We start from the raw sequence: 20,551 nt of genomic DNA on the forward strand, positions 1-20,551 counted from the left end.
CAGAAAAAGGGTTGTATTCATGTATTTAAATCCCCAAAAGGGTTGTATACATGTATTTAAATCCACCAAAGGGATATATACATGTATTTAAATCCCCCAAGGTGTTGTATACATGTATTGAAATCCCCCAAAGGGTTGTATTCATGTATTTAAATCCCCAAAAGGATTGTATACATGTATTTAAATCCCAAAAAGGATTGTATACATGTATTTAAATCCCCAAAAGAGTTGTATTAATGTATTTAAATCCCCAAAAGGGTCGTATACGTGTACTTAAATCCCCCAAAGGGTTGCATACATGTATTTAAATCCCCCAAAGGGTTGTATACAAGTATTTAAATCCACCAAAGGGTTGTGTATATGTATTTAAATTCCCCCATAGGTTGTATACATATATTTAAATCTCCCAAAGGGTTGTATAAATGTATTTAAATCCCCCAAAGGATTGTGTATATGTATTTAAATTCCCCCATAGGTTGTATACATATATTTAAATCTCCCAAAGGGTTGTATACATATATTTAAATCTCCCAAAGGATTGTGTATATGTATTTAAATCCCCAAAAGGATTGTATACATGTATTTAAATCCCCCAAAGGGTTGTATACATGTATTTAAATCCCCAAAAGGATTGTTAACATGTATTTAAATACATGTATTTAAATCCCCAAACGGTTGTATACATGTATTAAAATCCCCCAAAGGGTTGTATACATGTATTTAAATCCTACAAAGTGTTGTATACATGTATATAAATCCCCAAAAGGGTTGTATACATGTATTTAAATCCCCCAAAGGGTTGTATACATGTATATAAATCCCCAAAAGGGTTGTATACATGTATTTAAATCCCCCAAAGGGTTGTATTCATGTATTTAAATCCCCAAAAGGGTTGTATACATGTATTTAAATCCCCCAAAGGGTTGTATACATGTATTTCAATTCCCAAATGGGTTGCATACATGTATTTAAATCCCCAAAGGATTGTATACATGTATTTAAATCCCCAAAGGTTTGTATACATGTATTTAAATCTCCCAAAGGATTGTATACATGTATTTAAATCCCCAAAAGGGTTGTTTATATGTATGCAAATCCCCAAAAGGTTTGTATACAAATATTTAAATCCACCAAAGGGTTGTATACATGTATTTAAATCCATAAAAAGGGTTGTATTCATGTATTTCAATCCCCCAAAGGGTTGTATAGTTGTATTTAAATTCCCAAAAGTGCTGTATACATGTATTTAAATCCCCAAAAGGGTTATATACATGTATTTAAAAATTCAGATTAAGCTCTTACATTTTTCAATGTTTATCATAATAACATATATAGATGTGCTTGACCCTTAACGTTAACTTTTAGAATTATGGTGCAATGTGGTTGTCAGTAATTAGGCAAAAAGTAAAAGTAATAATAAAAGTAGTATTGGCATAAACTTGTACAAATTCAAACTCACAAGAATCCCAAGTGGACATGAGATCACTTACCTGCAATATAGCAATATATACACAAAAGCAGTTGGCTAAATATAGAAATCTGGGGCACATAAATGCTTTCTGTGGAAATTTGTTCAAATTCTATTGAATCAATATGTTCTAAAAACAACCTTTTCAAAATTTCTCTAGTGTTTATACCTTCTTCCATACTTGATGGCATATCATCCTCATCTGTCCAATATCTTTTGTGTCAAAATTAATATAAATATAAAGTTGTATAAATGTTTTTAATGTTTTAGTAATGGTAGCCATATTAATAATGCAACAGTACCATTTGTTTCAATATGAAAGAAATTCAAGCTAGGATACTTTCTGTCAAATCTGATCAAAGTTAAGTGTTTCTTTAAGAAGAAATTGTAAAAGGTTTGTCTACTTTAAGTAGCTGTAGCCATATTTAATGGCAGATTGGTACATCTGTACAAATGTAAGTCATTCATGTCTGAATTATCTCTGTAAAATCAGGTGAAAGTCCTTTGGTTTGAGAAGAAGACATTTAAAAATATGACAGTCATATTGAATAGCAAATCAGTATCATTTGTTTAACTTTGAAATCCTTTTTGATTTTCTTTAAAATTTGGTCAAATTTCTGCTGAGCAGTTTTGGAGAAGTTATTTAAAATGCTATTTTTGGTAACAGCAGCAATATATCATGGTTCAAGAAACTATTACTCATTGCAGCAGTAAGTTCAATTCAAATTACAAACATGGGGCCCCGAGTGGCCAAGTGGTCTAAAGCGCTCTCCGTTACAGATCACTGACATCTCACCTTTGTCTGCATTGGTTCAAGTCTAGGATTCGGCCAATGTGGGTATGTGAGAAAGCTTGCCAGTAGCTTCTCATGGTTCGGTGGTTCTTCCCAAGGTTTTCCTGGCCGCCAAGCAGAGTCTATCATGTGCTGAAAATGGCAATAAATCCCACAACAAAAACAACAACAATCAAATTACACTCAATTATAAAACTTACTTTCTTAAAGGCAGGAGGTTAAGTGAACTGTTAACTATGACATGCCAAAGTATACGGCTTTGTGTAATACAAATATACCTATACCAAACTAATGCTTGTTGTTTTGCAGTTTAATGCCATTACTCAATGCAAACTAGGTTATATATGGTGGCAAGTATAACTGGTGGGAAGAACCTAGGGTAAACCCTGGTAAGAACCACTGACCTACTGGAAGCTAATGGCAGCTTTCTCACATACCTCTACTGTCTGAGCCCGAGACATTGGCAGATGGAAGAGATTAGTAAAAGCAAGCACTTGAGACCACTTGGCCACGAAGGTTCCTAAGCTGAAATCAACATCCTATTTTGATGTACTGAAGGGCTTGACAATATGTGATTTTCATGCATTCTGTTGATTTTTGGGACATTATTTTAAATTAGCATTAAGTCACACATGAAACATAAATCTCTAGGTCTAAAATAACCAGTGCTCAAAAAATCTGATAGCCAGATGTACAGGGCCCCTCAAATTTCAATTCAAGTGTTCTATATTCTAAGAAAAGTGACCATCAGGCTTAGTGAAAGAAAAAAAAATCAAATATGCCAGAAAAACTTTGTATTGATGAAATGCAGAAATGTATGTTCAAGATGTTGACATACCTGCCATAACATGGTGCAGTCTGATTAAAATCAGATCACCAACGTGAAGTTGAGATCTGATTTTCATGCTAAAACACAATTCTATAATACTCCCAAACCACAACATAGTTGTGTTTCGATAAAACACAATGTTTTGTAATCTACAAAAAATAGCACATTCAGTTTAAGTCCATTACATGTAGCATGCATAAACAATAAACTGCAGCTGATATAAAACTATCCTTTGGTCTGTTTTAAATAGTGGCAATTAAAAGGCAGAGGTCAGGTATAATCCACCATTTCTTATATTACATAACTGGTTGACAATAGCCAGTATCTCACTGTTCTGTATTTGAAGACTGCACTGTGCTAATTTGCATAGGTATGGTCAGGATGTGGAACAACCCAACATAGTTAAATCAAACAGACGCCAGATATGTATCAGAAAAAACAAAAATTATTACATATCATTGCTATGAATGAGAAGTGTAAGCCATATTTATTATACATTTCTGACAAGCTTGTGAACAGGGGCAACATTTCATTGAAGTTGGATTCTACTACATATATAAAACACAAAGCATGATCATTTAAATTGTCAGAATAGTGTTCAAGTGTTATACATTATTTAAGCCAATTTCGAAATTAATTAGCTATCAGTAAGGACCAACAAAAATAAGTTCAGAACTCCTGGTCGACAGAGATTTAACAGCAATTAATTCTTTCCACACACTACAACCACAGATCAACTTGATTCTGACCAGGATTCACTAAGAGAATACAGCAGAGAAGTTTGAACACCAGGACCATCCAATCTCTAGTGAGTGCAGTGATGAACACTAATGACAACTGCATTACCTTCAAGCCTCCTATGAACCCTATTGAATTTATATTTGAATTGTAATAACTGCAATATTGTGTAACAAATAATATTTATAAACTTTTAAATTTTGAGCATGTGGAACTTGTTGGCCAGGCTTGTAGAATTTAAGCCATGGCTCGTGATTTCTATTAAGTCACCAGCCCTGGACATGCCTGTAAAAATATTTTTCTTGGAGCACTGATAATACATGACTGATTACAATTATTATTGGAAGTGCAATAATGCATATTTTAATATTTTTGTATTGAAATCCCATCTTCAAGTGAATATTTTTTAAGGATTATACTATAAACTGCACAAGTGTAACTTTTTGTGCTGCATGTCGAAATGTACAATGCTGTCCGGCATTTCTGCACATCTATGGTTTTTGTCTCCAATACTGAAGCAAAATGCTTACCAAATTTAACCAATTGATGAAAACAAAATCTGCAATGCTTACCATTATAGTGTTTCCCTTTACACACATTTGCGTGTCAGGGACGCACACTGGAGAAAATTGATGCACAATTGTTGCCGTGCGTTTTTTTTGAGGCAAAGGATTTTAATAATGTGATCAGGATTTATATAATACCCAATGCATTGGACAATGGATAACATCGTATATACTTTGAGCATAGGCACTGACTGGTTCCCCGCTTTGTTTGCTCCCTGCCTTGCGCTCCTCTATTCATATAGCAGAGGAACATACAAAACAATGAACCGGACTAGCATAGGCAATGTTATGATAGAGTAGCTTCCCCTAATCTCAGAAGCTGTCATCTAGATGTTTAACCTCAATGCTTGCTGCACTAGAAAGTGATCTCCAGATTAAAACATCGTGCACTAGAAATGATTAGCGAAGAAAGTGAAAGAAGCAGAACACAGAAGAGTAACTGTGGATTTAACTTTAATGAAAAATGAAGAAAATAATTCCTTTGACTGGAATACGGCACATCCATTAGGATTACTGATGTGACTTCTGATCGCATGATTGCGAAGACTGCAAAAGTGAATAATCCTTTCGTGACAGGGTTTTAGGATTTTAACAAATCTGCCCTCATTAATAATATTAATTTTGGACACATGGGATACCACCGATGTGTTTTCATGACTCGTGACATGTTGGCCTATTCTGCACACAGCTTTGAAAAGATGTAATGTTTATCCATCAGGCTATAGAAATGAATTACATTACTTTTCTGTTTCTGTCAGCATTTCAGTTGAGTAATTAGATCTGGTTTATAGCTGGTTCTACAAAATTCAACATAACAATGCCAATAAATGGCAAGAGATAATAGACAAACTAAACCGATATTGTAAAAAAAATTAGTAACGTTCAACATTAATATAAAAATTGAAGCTATTATGTGGAAGAGAAACAACAATTAATAGGATGTAATGTGTTTACAACGTCTTGTTTATGGGGAAGCATTACCAGTATTAAAGAATTTAGAAACTGACAATATGCCAGCGAATTTCTGGAGAATGCCATTCTAGCGGCAAATTGACATGTTGGGTAGCAGATGATATTGTACATGTAGGACAACTTGCAAAATTTGAAACTTGGATTAAGATGAAGAAACTTTTCAGGTATACATTTCCATCTTTTATATATTGTATTTATTTGTATGCTTCTAGTAAATATGATATGCTGGGTTTCATAAAGGTTTAAGAAGATCATGAATTGGGTCTTCATGTTGACATTTAGAAATCATATTTTCATATGCCTTTCGAGTAAAAATGTGGGATATTTGTGTATACTTTATGGATATCACTTTCCTTAATTAAAGTATGATTGTTCTTTCTTGATACAAAACGGATTTTTGACCCAAAATAGCACATGATCCACTGTTTACAGAAATGACGTATCGTTGCGAAGAATTACCCGACGCGCAGAATTGGCCGACATGGTGGTACATGCGATACTGAAGGCTATAAAAATGGTTTTCCGTTAAATTGATTACCTACTTTTTCAAGACAGCTACAAAAATTGTGAAGTTATGTCCCATAACCACAAACTGTTAACACCTTATCTTCAAGGTTCTAAGATTTTCTCAATAACTGACTTAATGTTTTCTTTCTGATGCTGGAAGTATGTATACCATACATGTATTATGTTAAGTAAATAGGGTTTAATCCATCTCGACCCAATTTATTTTTCATGCATTTTGGGTACAAAATGGAGAACCTTCAGATGCACTGGTCAGCATACATAATATCACCCCACAATGAATACAATTTTTGCAAGAGTTAGCATACCTTGAATAATGTTAACAGGCTTATACGATTTTCTTTACTTCACACGGTTTACTTTTTGTCGTAAAATGCAGTTGAGGTTCCGCAGGAGAGAAACTTATATTTTGATACATATAGATATCAATTTCCTAGGCACTCACAACTAAGTATACAATAACTCTAATTTAACACTACATAAAGTCATTATCTACCCATCTTTAGGAGACATTTTATTGACGGCTTCAGAACATCTGATGGCAAGTGGAAAACAAGCGCGATTTTTAACTCTTTCGAAGCAACCAAACTTGAATTCACTGCTACATACTTTATAGAAAACGTGTTGGTTGTAAGTATATTTGTTCTCAGAAAATCTTACAAATATTCTATAAAGATTTAATAATAAGGTAAACCTCATTTACAGCAGAAGAAATTTGAAGAACAAATCCCAACCCACCCCCGTTATTTTTTAAGTCTTCACCAAGTAACTAGTCAGCTAGTCCCCCGGCGTAAGACACAACATATATGTCAGCAGATTAAAGACATAACGAATACTATGCTTACGATTTTTTGGGAGAATATAAATCATATTCCTATCGATTTCATGCACAGGTGCTCGACGAAAGCTTGATGTTGAGAAGAAAAAACAATAATCTGAAGAAAAAAAATCATACAGAGTGACAAAAAATACCTTAGATTACCCCCATGACCCGTTCTCAATTAGGACCCTATCAATCATAATATATGAGAAGGTACGGAACTTCCAAATACTTCGTTCCACCCATGACCCTCGATTTCCTTCTGCTATACATGCGACTCTATTTTCAAAATAGGTAAACTATGCGGCACACACGTCAACGCCGAAATATTGGCTCAAAAGGTTATACTGTAATGTACACTGTCATTAATTTAACACGTTCAAATGATTCCTAAACTGATGCGATCATGTTATTATCTATTGTTGTTGGGATACAATAGTCTATCATGAAACCAAATGGTGTTGGCGAATTCCAACTTTTCCGATCCTACACACCAGCATATATGTCCGAATATTAACAAAATGGGGTGGCAAGGGCCAGAGGAAACATTGGACTATGTGTTTTGCATGTTTTGATGTAGACTAACATCGTAACGAAAGTACAATTTTCAGGAATATCTCACACATCTGGTAACTAAAATAACGACACTTTTCTACAAAGTAAAGTCAAAATGTTTTAGTCAGACTTTAATTATTCTGATGTCTTTTCTCTAATAAATTCAAATTCTCACAGAAGAAATGGACCTGTTGTCAAGTTTCATTGGCCCACACTTCAGTTGGCTGGAAAGCGAGGAATTAAGCTTGGAATGCCAAAATCTGGTTAAGTTGAAATATTATTCTTTAACAAAACAAAATTATATTATGCCTATTGGAACTGTAAGCAACATTTCATTTTGTTCAAGAAGGACATCCCCCACATGAACATATCTGAACATGCTTTGGCATACCTCGATTACCGCTGCATTTCAACAAATTCAAATGTATGTCAACGGAACATGAAAATGCTTCCATTTGCTCATGTCAGATTTTGATTCCACCAGGATAAAAACAGCGCTGTAAGTATATTAATTACATATCGATTTGTGGAAGAGTGTTCATATGGACTGCAAAATTGGTGAGATATTCCTGAAACTTTGACTACTTGTTCCGATGTCAACCAACATCGGAACATGCTATACAAGCCCATTATTTGGGTAGTAGGATATAGCACTAAAATAAACATAACATGTGCTATGTTTACATTGTAGGACTGATCCTCTTTGAAAACAGGTAACACATAAAATAGTAGCTCCTTGTTTGAGCTATATCCCATTGATAACAAACACTTGTCACTAAACAATTCACTGTGCTATTCATTATTCATGGTCCCCATTAGCTTGTAGAAGTACATGGAGAACTCACCCCATCATATCTGGAAAAAATTGCCCCATGGTGGTTGGAGAAGTCGCTCCATATATATATATATATATATATATATATATATATATATATATATATATATATAGACACACACACACACACATGTTACTTTTCTGTGCAACAATACATCACCTCTGCAAACACTGGTCAAAAATCCAATTTGTATCAAGAAAGAATGTCTTTTAATTTAGATAAGTAATATTCATAAAATATATGCACACACACATAAATTGTAGAAAAAATATCCCACATTTGTATTCTAAACGCAAATTAAATGTAAGTTCTTGTTAAATCTATAAAATGTTGAGCTTTTCCAATATTTTTAAAAAAATTGGTTTAGTTTGCTTAGTATCTCTTGCCATTTAGTAGCAATGTTATACTGAATTTTCAGAATATAACTATAAACCTCAGATCTCGGAAGCGCTTAATTACACGTATTTGGATGCCAATTTTTGATCTGGGACGCAGAAAATCACTGAGGCCGGAATCCTTCGTAAGCATGTAATAGGTGTGCGGCAAAATTCAATGACTTAGCCGTGCTGATATTTACAATGACAGAATTCATTGACTGAAAGACCCCTTGATGTACATACATGTTTCCATTATAAGAGTACATAAAAAAGAACATGATGCAATAGCTGGGTGGCAATTTCAAAGGCTCTGACTGGTGCCCGGGTGGGAAAATGTACTGATATTTACAGTGATTGAATTCAGAGTCAGAAAGACCCAGAGATGTACATGTGGTCATTTATAAAAGTACATCAAAATAAACAACTTTAGCTTTCGTTATTGTGTTCATTTTCGAATGTATCGGAATAAGTAGTGCATGAGAATCAAGACATGTTGAGACTTAGATAAAATGCCATTCGTAAATTTGGATAAGTATGTTGGGGTTAAATGGCAAACTTATGAAGATTGTAACGAGAGTCAGAAGAGTGCTAAAGCTGCTAGAATTGATAGTTCTGATAGGACACTAGCTACGTGTAACAAAATGTGTGATGCCTAGCTTAGTGTTTGGAATAAGTCCTTACTTGGATTGGCAAAATTCAGTATCAGTCTGATGGACGAACAAGAGCTATTTAAGAGGTACAATGACTGACCATACTTTTTTTAAAATGTCCCTCACCATAGCCCTGTTAGTTCTAGTGTTGTAGTGAAATGTATTCATCAATACATCAGTAGCTAGGCCTGGTTTTGATATCAGTTACGTTGACAAACAGATTCTTGCCCATTCACAAGCATATGTTTTGATAGCTGATTGACCATTAACCCTTTTCCGGGTTTGGTAGCAACTGTCAATTTCCTGCATGATAACCTTTGATGATAAAACATACAAATATGTGTTTTAAAATCAGAATTGGTGATCTGGATATATATTAACTGCCCCTTGTACACTTTCATCATAAAATTAGTTTGAAACTCTAAGTGAACCAGTAGGCCTAATAGGAAATAATGGCGGACTTCACTAAGTCTGGGATGTACCAGTTTATTAGAATGTCTGTTTTCGTAAATCATCGGGCAAATATTTTCAGAAAAATATACAAATAATTGAAAGCAAAGCCAAGGTATTATTTTATTAAAGATTTAATGTTAAAATGCAAATTATGTAGGTCAGAAATGTATGGGACAATGCTATGTTATGGAATTCGCGAGATGCCCTTTAAGGTCTAAGCTGTTTTCTGACTTGACACGTATTTGCGAAAATATGGGGGGAAACCAGCAGATCAGATACTATTTAACTATTGCCTAAAATTACTACAATGACATAGACAAATAAATAAACCATAAATTTGCCATCCTTTCAATGGACTGTTGTAATGAAGCTATATTAAAGTGATTACATTATGAAAACCTCTCCATCTAAAAATAGATGCACTTAGATGATTCTATAGGAAAGAAGGGACTGCAACGTTTGATGGTGGGACCCCTATTTTTACCAAAATGGGAGTCCTGGATTCCTAGTTTTAAAATCCTAGCGAGACCTCTGTGTTTTACCCATTTTGAGAATGGAGCAGTAATAGCAGTAGAGAGTACCTGTTTGATATTTAGTTTTAATTTGGAGCAGTTAAACTACATGAATGCTATAAAAAATTAATGTAACAGGAGACTTAAAACTTTTCAGAAAGTATTTGGGGGCCCTGAGTGGTCGAATGGTCTAAAGCGCTCAGTGTTCCAGATCACTGCCATCTCACCTGTCTTTGTGGGTTCGAGTCTTAGGCTCGGCTAACATAGGTAGCTTCTCATGGGTTGGTGGTTCTTCCTGGGGTTTTCCACCACCAGTTATACTGGCCATCATGTATAACCTATCTTGTGCTGAAAAATGGCATTAAACCCAACAACAAGAACAACAGAAAATATTTGCTACAACATTTGTATATAGGCTCAGAACCACTGAAACAGTAATGAATATGTCATTGAGAATTAACAAAATTGACCAGACATGTTTGTCAGTTGCAGAGACAACTTGCATTGGTAAAGATATATCCTTGAATCATATCTACTCAGTCATGGGTCAGAATGTTGTCCAGTAAGGGCTGTGGTTTCAATAAACAAAGATCTTTAATTATCACTGCATGGTGTTTCTCAGCATAGAGCTGCTATGCAACATCCTATGGCACAGGTATATGTTGATAAAAATATTGAAATTAAATTGAGCACATAAATGTCTGTTCATGTTCACAGGAAATGATACAAGGTATTTTGAAACTGAAAGAAGTGCAAGTTGAAGGGAAAAAATGTTCAGTGCAATATTAAGAAAGGTCTGACTCTGAAAGAAAAACCTGGAATGGCACCATCCAGAAAAGGTCTGAGGGAGACTAAAAAGTAACCAAAATTATATCAGCACACTAATTACATGTTCAAGTATATAGCATATTTTATGCTAAAAACATTTGGCAGATGCAAGTTCATTCACAGCTTAAATTGTTTGATTGGGTGACTGCCAGTACATGCATTATGTCATGATCTTTACATGTGACTTGTGTGGCTTACCTTTTTTTAAAACTGATCAGTCTAAAACTGAACTTTGCAATCAGCCTCATTGAATGGTATGGATAAGAAAATACTAAAATGGAGAAAAATACAGAAACTTTAATTGGCAATGCAGTTTAAAGTCCTGTCCAACTTCCATAAATGCAGATATGGCTTAGACTTTATTAATAAGTCAAGAATGAGAAGATAACGAAAATTTGGCACACACTTGGATTCAAGAGGAAATGAAGAGATGCAGGTCCACATTTTTTTAAGCAGATCTGAGAAGGACAAAGTTGGGCTGAAGACAGTCTGCAATAGTGTGGTGTTAGCTTCTTATGTTTACGATGGTGACGTTATGTATTCTAGCTTTCAGTTGAAATCAGTTCACCCATGGATGTTGCCGATCAACATCAGATTAATTTGTATATATGTGGAAAAATAGTAGGGTTTCTATATGTGTGTTATTTGGATTTGTAATGTATCTTTAAAAAAATGTCAGTCATATCTCTACAATGTCTGCATTGTGGTAGTTTATAGTGATGTCTAGCACTGGGACATTATGTCACAGACATGTAGCATTATGTCCCACCCAGTCCTAACACTAACCTCTTAATGCTGAGCACCTAGTGAGGCAACTGTTAGTACCACTTTTGTAAGTCTTTGTTATGACTGTCGAGGTTCAAACCCCCAACCTGCCGCATCCAAGGCAGACACTCTAACCACTTAGACCACCAGACTGGTGGCAGGGTTTCTCAGTTCAAGAGAGAAATGTGATAAAACGTCAACTGGTTTTAATGGAACACAGTGATATTTAGGACCATTATAAGATTCAGTATTATTCAGATGATTTGGCATATACAACTTTTTGCATGTAATCGTGGTATCGGGGCTTTAAATAAAGAGTCTCTTGTTTTTGCACATGTTTGGTATCTTTTTATAATAGTTTTGCTTTTTTAACTTTTTCTGAATTGTACACAGGCTGAAAAATCATCGAAGCTTAGTATCAACGGTGCTAACAAGCGTCAAAGGTAACATAAAGCAGGTGACATTAGATTAAGAATGTCACTCCTCATATGATTCTCACTGTGATGGAAAAGGTAACCTTTTGATGAAAATCACTGTTTAAATCAGCTGTCAATAGTGTAAATGAATTGCATGCATTTAAAAATTGTTGTACTCAATAATCAATATTTTTCAGTCTAAACGATAAAACTACAGAAGATAATTGCATGCATTAAATTTTTTATTAGTATTAGTAATATATAGACTGCACGTTTTATGTATAAAAATAAATCATACCTAAATAGTGACTATTCGTTTGAACAACTACAGCAAGAATAATTTACAATCAGCACTTGCTTTCGGCGTGCATATAAATTTTACTTCAGATTTTGTGAATAACGAAAGAAACATGTAAAAACTACTATACTGATCATTGCACAAAGTGCAAAGTCAATCTAGTTGCATGACTCAATAAATTTAAATTTCATCATTTCTTTTAAAAAAACCTGTCTAGTGGAGTCTGCTTCTTTGCTGCAAACTGTCGGCTTCTAGCAAAGTCCAGAATGTTTCTGAGTTGGAGGATTTTGGCGCTGTCCACATATTGAGTTTCCATTCACCTCAAACTGGCTTCTAGGTGCTCTACTGCCTCTGACACTTTTGGTGGGGGAGTTGGGGTGCCATCATCATCATCATCATCTGAGATGTGCTCATGTATGGGGCATATGTCATCTTCTGAATACCAATTGAGGATATCATGACTGCTTATATTCTGTTTTCTTTGAAGTTGCAGGAAAACTATTTTTTGTCTGTTACATTTTTTTAAAATTTGCTGTCCTCTGGTTGACTGTAGTCGTTTCCCGTTCTCACGTTCAGAGGTGGTTGATTGTAGCTAGTCAGTTGCATGGCTATTTTGGTTATATTACAGCATACTGTACCAAGGCCAGACACCAGCTTAAACAGATTATGATATAACAATGCACTGTTGGGGTGGTTTGTCAATATGAAACAAGGATTTGTTTATGTAACAATAAATTCCAGTGCACTTTTATCAGTGCCAGATTACTGAATAAGCAGATTAGGCAATGGCCTATGGGCCCAATGACAACCGATACAAATATTATTGATAAAACGTATTTGGAGATAATTTGTGAGGGGGGCCCCAAGATTTTGACTGCCTAAGGGCCTCCATAGGGTTTAATCCAGCACTGATTTTGAATTCCAAGTTTGTGGGGACCTTTCATGGTGCCTTTGAATTTCTTTACTGTAAAGCCAAGAATGTATATACAATTTTTATCAGCCAAAAATATCTCCAGATGGTATATTTTGTCGCTAATTAGGGGGAAAAAATCTCAGTTTGTGATTTTGGTGAAGCCCAGCATGATCTGTGTTATTGTGTTCACTTCTGATTTTAGCCATATAAATATTGCATGCAACCTCGAAATCAAGGCACATCTAGACTTGGACAAAATGCCGTGTGCAAATTTGGATAAGTATTTTTTTCATGAGATTCGGAACTCTGTTAAAGTTGCAACAACTTATAGATTGGATGGGACTCAGGCCAAGTGTAAGAAAGTGCATGATGCTTGGCTTAGTGTTTGGAATAAAAACCTTCTTTGGATTAAAATTTTTTATTCTGATTGACAGACAAGAGTTATATGTAAGTGGCATAAAGAATGTGGAAAATTAAACCCAATGGCAACTACTGGTTCGTCCTTATCTGCAAAATTTCACATTTTCTAGGCATGAGACATCTTGAGACCCTACTTTCTAGGTAGTCATAAAATCATTGAACTGTACACTGAAAGAAGCCTGTACAATGCTACTTTAAGAGTAGAGATTTCCAGACTATGCAGTCCTAGCTGTGATTGTGTTGGTGTCACCAGTGACATCCATATCATGCAAGAGAGGCTTCAGTGTGGAGAACAAACTCAGGACTAAGGGAAGGTCCAGAATCAAACATGAGACCTTAACACAAATGATGCGAATCAAAGAAGAGGAACCTAGTGTAGAAAAATACAGTCCAAAGCCAAGATTAGAAAATTTTGTGTGTGTGTGTGTGATTAGGAATTTTAATGTAGCTGTAACAATTTTTCAGTCATATCGCTTCGATGTCTGCGATGGCAGTTTATAGTGATGTCTAGTACTGGGGCATTATGTCGCAGACATGTAGCATGATGTCCCACCCAAACATGTTATCCTGACATCAGGCCGACCAGTCCTAACACTAACCTCTTAATGCTAAGCACCTAGTGATGCAGTTGGTAGAACCATTTTTTTAAAATTTTGTGAAATGCAACATAGACAAAAGTGAACTATATTGTAGTTGCAGAATATTATGTTTGTACATGATATCAATTTTAATGCATAGTTTTTTATAAAATAAATAAAATCGACAAGGTTTTGTGTCTGTTTATTCTTGGCATTTTAAAAGACATTTGGCCACTTCAATATGCTTCTGGGAGGGGACTGCAACTTTTGCTGGTGGGACTTTTACCAAGTTAGGAGTCCTGGACTCCTAGTTTAAAACCTAGTGAGAACTCTGGTTTTGAAGTGCTGGATGTACTTTCTTGGATGTGACAAGGAAACTGACTATGTTGATTAGCCAGTTAGGAACACATTCCATTTCATTGTAAATGATCTCTGTGATATTTTGGTTTATTTTTTAGTAATCTGGATTTACTCATGCTAATATTTTGCACTTGTTTCTCAATACAGTGATTTGAATGACATATTAGTTATCTGATATGCATGCTTTTTCAATGGGTGAAACCAGCAAAACTCCTTCACTTTGCACTGCCTCGAAATGTTTTTTGTTTTGTTTCAACATAGGATCTGTGTTTGCAGAATTGAATCTGTGCTGAGCAAGTCTAAATAAATGAAAACTATTTGTTGATGGTCATAGACCTCTTGATGCTTTACTTGGATTTCTTGAGTACATTTAGAGGAATGATTTTGACTGTACTGTGATGGCTGTCAGCCTTGTCCTCTGCTCTACGCAGTTTCTGGAGTACATATTACATCAAGAAAGCTTCCCAGAAAGCTTCCCAGATGGAAAATGTTTTTTGCTTGCTTGCCCCACCCCCACCCCATACCCCCATACCTGCTTAATAAGAAAATAGCCTGGAATTTCTCTAATATTAGCAGCATCAGACATCTAGTTTCACAGTTGGTCACTTCCTAGAGTATGGCTGCAATGTTTGTCAAACTTTATAAATAATAATACCACCGTACAGGCAAGCTTGATTGTCTTTCTGATAACTCATGTTTTTTTTTCTTCAGTGCAAGAAGTTTCAACAGGTTGCACAAATGAGTGTCACAAAGCGAGCAACATTTGAACAAGCTTTAAAAGACATTTACTCACTACACAGAGAAACTGTTTGTGGTAAGTACTGTAACTGAGACTCGATAGTTTACTTATAAAAAGTCAAAAGTTCTACTGCCAAATTCTAATATGCATTTTTAAGGTATTTACGGCTATTACATACAGTACACATATCTGTCCACATGCATTAGATTGAGTGGGCAATCCCTAAAACACGATGTGTGTACTGTACTGCTTTTACATAACTGAATTCCACATAAAAAAGCTATATATCATTCAAGTTTGATATGGAAAATGTCATATTGCACATTGAATTTGTGCATTCATGCAGTTCTGGTTATTTACAACTGGAATAAGGGGCCCCGAGTGGCCAAGTGGTCTAAAGCGCTTGCCGTTCCGGATCACTGCCATCTCACCTCTGTCTGCTTGGGTTCGAGTCTAAGGCTCGGCTAGCGTGGGTACGTGGAAAAACCTGCCAGTAGCTTCTCGTGGGTTGGTGGTTCTTCCCTGGGTTTTCCAGGGTTCTTCCTCCACCAGGAAAAATGGCGTTAAACCCTAGAACAACAACAACAACTGAAATAATATGTTTAGCCTTCTATCAAAATGAAAACTATTTGCAGCAGCCATATTTTCCTACTTCATAATCCCCTCTTATCGCTGACATTTTCATTTGATAGAATAAAAATAATGCACTAAATCTTTTAAAGTATAGTATATGCTTGAGTGCTAATGAAAACACTATACACTAATCATCCATTAAATAAAGAAGATGGACACCTGAAATTTGAAAACATGATGACCTGCATATTGGTGAATGAGTAAGGAAAAGTTAGATTCTCTGGTGAAAACTGCAAGTCAGAAGATAAAAGAAACACAATGCCTCCACTGAATTAGACTGCAAACTGAATTTGTTGCAGCGTGAGGGGTATGATTGTTTCTGCTTAAATTCAATAGCAAACACTTAGAATTTACTTCAGATACCAATAGTGGCAAGATACAATCCTTATGTGTGCATGGTTACCTATCATCATAGAATATATTATAACAACATTTTCCGTTTCAGCTAATTTATATCAGAAAATTCGTCCATTTTATTTACAAGATGGCTATTAGTCAAAATCTATTCTGCAGGCTTAGAGTTGAATTTGTTTTACAGTTTGAGTTTCCAACATTTCTAATTCAGCTGTGTCACATTTAAATTCATTTGTTATAAGAAATTACAGTCTTGTTGAATAAAAAACATAGCAATATCATATTGAATGAAGAAATCCAATTTGAAGGTCTGCCTTTATTTTTAGCTCACTTGGAAATAAATTCTTGGTGAAGGCCATGCAGAAGTCTTGATTTATTTTTTTGGTTCATTGTAAATCTGTTAAATTTCCTGTTTTTAATATCGGAGGACACTGATTTATCAGTGGCGACTGATCATTAGTTTTCTGGATTTGGGGATTGAACCATTGCTGCTAATCAGTCTTGGTATTTGGCAAAACTTAATTGAATCTTGCTGAATCCTTGTTTTGAAGAAATTTGAGAAGTAGAATTCTGATATTAGGTTCTTTGGGTAATTGTGGTCTGCCCACAAATGTTGCTACTGTTACTGCAAGAAGGAAAAGCCTGTGACAGACAGTTTGGACTGGTACATTTATACCTTGCAAACTGAACTCACAGAAACTGTTATGTAAACATTATGCTTGTCTGCCATCAAATATTGCAGTTCTATTGGTGTAATTTTTGATTGACAGATTGTTTTCTTTGTATATTTGTATAATTCAGAAATTAAGGAAGAAGCTGACAACTTTAAACAGAAGTATGACAAGTTAAAAACAGTGACCGAAAGGTAAATTAGTTTTTTCTTTTTATAAACCTGCCTGAAGTCAGCAGTGACTTCTTCATGATTTTGTACATTGTTGGGGTACTCCTTCTGGCATCTTCATAAGAGGTGAGCTTCAGTTTTTATATTGGGAGTGGGGAGAAAGTTTTATATAAGAACAACATGAGTAGACCTTGTAGTGACTTTCCACTGGTGTATATAATAAACAGCATAACTAACTTTCAGTGAACAAAGATAGGTGAGGTTATATGATGCTGGAGATGCAACTTTTGGTAATGTCTCCCCTGTTACATGCAGTTCTAATGCTTACAGTGGCTCCCTCTTGCCTGACAGGTTGCCTGACCAGCAGCCACTCACTTTATACTGACATACTTCCTTGGCACCAATGAGTCTGTGTTGAAAGTACTGCTATAGGGAAATCACCCCTCAAACTTGGCTTGACCAGCATATTGGTGCAAACCTGTCAAATTTACCCCTCAAGTGAGTGCATAATGGGCTTACCAATATAACTATTTATTGATTTCTAAATTCAGCACACTAACATTTGTTCCAGCATTCCGATAAAGTACATGCAACTGACCTTAATCCATGCAAGTAATCGAGTATCCTTATTGCTGTGTGTTCCTTAGATGTTCAGTTTTGTCACTTTGATATTTACTGACTGTTATTACCACTAATAATTATCAAAATGACATAAGCTTACCACTGAGAAGCAAAATATTGTTCAGTGCAAGTTAGTATGACATCCTGTGACCATGTTTGCTGTTGTGACTTTCTCATAGGGGGCCGAGTGGTCTAAAGCACTGTCCGTTATGGATCACTGCCATCTCACCTCTATCTGCATGGGTTCAAGTCTTGGATTCAGCCAATGTGGGTATGTGAGAAAGCCTGCCAGTAGCTTCTCTTGGGTTGGTGGTTCTTTCCGGGGTTTTTCTGAGTTCTTCCTCCACCATTAATACTGGCTGCTATGTATAACCTATCGTATGCAGAAAAATGGCGTTAAACCCTACAACAACAACAAAATCGTTCTCATAGATTACAAAATGTGCTTACAGGGGTACAATCAAGCCAATCACATGACAGCTGATTTTCTTAGTAAACACTGACCATTTCATGTAATAACTACATTTCACAATGAAGGAATAAGTTGTTGAAAAAAAACACAGAATGCTGATACAGCTTGATGTAAAAAAAAAGTTTTAGATAAATATTGTCATTTCCACTCAAGTGGGAAAATGGAGTGAACAAACTGATAATTACAGCCAAATGTTTGTACCTTGATTTTATTGACAAGCTGGGTTTACATCACACTTGATTATTTATAATTATTCCTAGCTTGATGACACATCCCATAACATATTTGTGATTTTTAAATGAAAATATTAAATACTGAAAAATTTATTATACCTTTCATACTTTATATGGAATTACTAAATCTGTGTGAGCCAGAAAGGCCATCCCTCCTGTTAGGTTACTTTCCTGCTGCAGGAGTGATCTTACATGAGGTGGACCCAGTGCAAAATGATTGCTGCCTCTATGCTAATAATGAAGATAAACAATATTGGGTTTTATCTTTATTAATTAAAAGTTCTTTGTCACACAGATTTATTGAAATATACTAAAAAGCAGCTGTTCATAGAAACTGTTCCGAGATATAAAAAGTACCCTTTCCCCTTAATGACAATGCTAGAGGAGAAAATTCACCCTCCATGTGAAATTCTTAAAGAAATCACAGGACTATGTGCATTTGAGATTGAACTAGTGTAAATGCACTGGCAATGGGGTTGACCTTGGTCTGGACCCCAGCATTACCAGTATTTATTAATTGATAGAAGGATTTACTTAGCATTTTCCAATATACATTTTTAATAGAAATGCATAGCTGCCAACCCTCACGAATTTGGTGTGAATTTCATGACTTTTTCAGCGATTCACGGATTCACGCCGCAAGCCAAAAATTCACGAATTTTCCAATCCTCAATTATTTTAAATTTTTAATAAAATAACCGATTTCCCGTTAAGCGCTAGTCATGATATTAGCAGTTGCCGAAACGGTCCGGTACTGCTGGACGCGATATTAGTAGATCTACAGCTGATTAGTACAGTTGGCTCGGTAGCAAGCATTTTAGCCTATTTTAATCTGTATGTATAAGAGTAGTTTTACAAATGCTTTTGAGAGAAACCAGGGCCTAACCGGAATTTTGCTCCGCGCAAGCGTCACTAACACTGATTTGAGTTACAGTTCAGCATCGCATGTACGATTTTGAAAACGTCTTCACCACTAAGAAAAAAGAACTCTATTACTCAAAAAGTGAAGTTTAATTTGGAATAAATATAAAATTGGCCGTGCATTCTGCTATTAAACATCGATATTCATCATGCTTTTTGCACTCAGTGCGCCATCGCAAAGAAGATGTGAGGAAGCACGTCGGTTGCATAAAACACATAGAAGTTGGGAAAATTAAGAATTCGCAGAATTCAGCTCCGGAATATTTTAAACAATTGGCAGAGGAAATGCAGGCTACCAACACTGAAGCATTATTTGTGAGTTTTCTTGTCGAACACAATCTACCTTTATCAGCTGGAGACCATGCTAAACATTTGTTCTGACAAATGTTGCCAGACTTGAAAATCGATTCCAAATTTTCCTGTGGAAGGACCAAAAGTGCTGCAGCTCCTGTGCATTCCTCACAGCAACAGTGCAAGCGAAGTGTATTTTCTCTTGTGAGGAAAAATAAGACTTTAGCCGGCAAGAAGTCTGAACTGTTTAGAAAACAAAGTTACGATCAAGCAGTTGAGGAAGTTTAAGTCTGTCACAGTATCATGTCTTGATAAATAAATATTTCTGCATATATGTAGTGTTTTAGTTTTATATTGCGAACTTTATATAGTGTAGTATTGACGGTCGGAGTGGTCAGAGTGGATGGAGTTATTGTCATGGTATTTTTCACGAATTCTTGTCTAAATTCACGACTTTTTATCCCTACTTTCACTAATTGTGAGCCTGGAAGGTTGGCAGCTATGGAAATGCATTACCATCCTTTATCGCATTGCTATATCTGGGATGCTAGACCTCAGTCCAAGATTCTTCACATATCCATTTAGTAATTAGTACTTTCGAAACAAAACGTGATCCTAATCTGATACCTTGGTTGACTTCCATCGATTTTAATATTGTCCCTCATTTCCTTGGATTATGTACAGTTCTCATGTGTCTCTTGGGCACCGAATGTTTTCGTCATCTAAGTTTTTTTTTGGCATTTTTACCACCAGTTTTATTCTTGTCAAATCTAA

General features: G+C 35.5%; 2 protein-coding genes across 2 annotated transcripts in view; one reads left to right on the forward strand and one right to left on the reverse strand.

Annotated features, from left to right (window-relative positions):
* Positions 1-6,297, reverse strand: part of LOC149784334 (uncharacterized) — a 44,176-nt gene extending 37,879 nt beyond the window's left edge. Inside the window, exon 1 of the mRNA XM_089932377.1 lies at positions 6,200-6,297. The gene's annotated coding sequence lies outside the window, so the exon portion shown is untranslated. The remainder of the gene's footprint in view (positions 1-6,199) is intronic.
* Positions 6,298-6,436: 139 nt separating this feature from the next.
* Positions 6,437-20,551, forward strand: part of LOC149784335 (uncharacterized) — a 107,876-nt gene continuing 93,761 nt past the window's right edge. The window contains exons 1-3 of the mRNA XM_089932378.1: positions 6,437-6,521; positions 15,384-15,486; positions 17,200-17,263. Of these exons, the coding sequence (XP_089788504.1) occupies positions 15,411-15,486; positions 17,200-17,263 (140 nt within the window). The 5' untranslated portion in view covers positions 6,437-6,521; positions 15,384-15,410. The remainder of the gene's footprint in view (positions 6,522-15,383; positions 15,487-17,199; positions 17,264-20,551) is intronic.

Source organism: Sinohyriopsis cumingii, chromosome 14 (genome assembly GCF_028554795.1).
Source record: "Sinohyriopsis cumingii isolate HCF-2022 chromosome 14, ASM2855479v2, whole genome shotgun sequence".
Classification (NCBI taxonomy): domain Eukaryota; kingdom Metazoa; phylum Mollusca; class Bivalvia; order Unionida; family Unionidae; genus Sinohyriopsis; species Sinohyriopsis cumingii.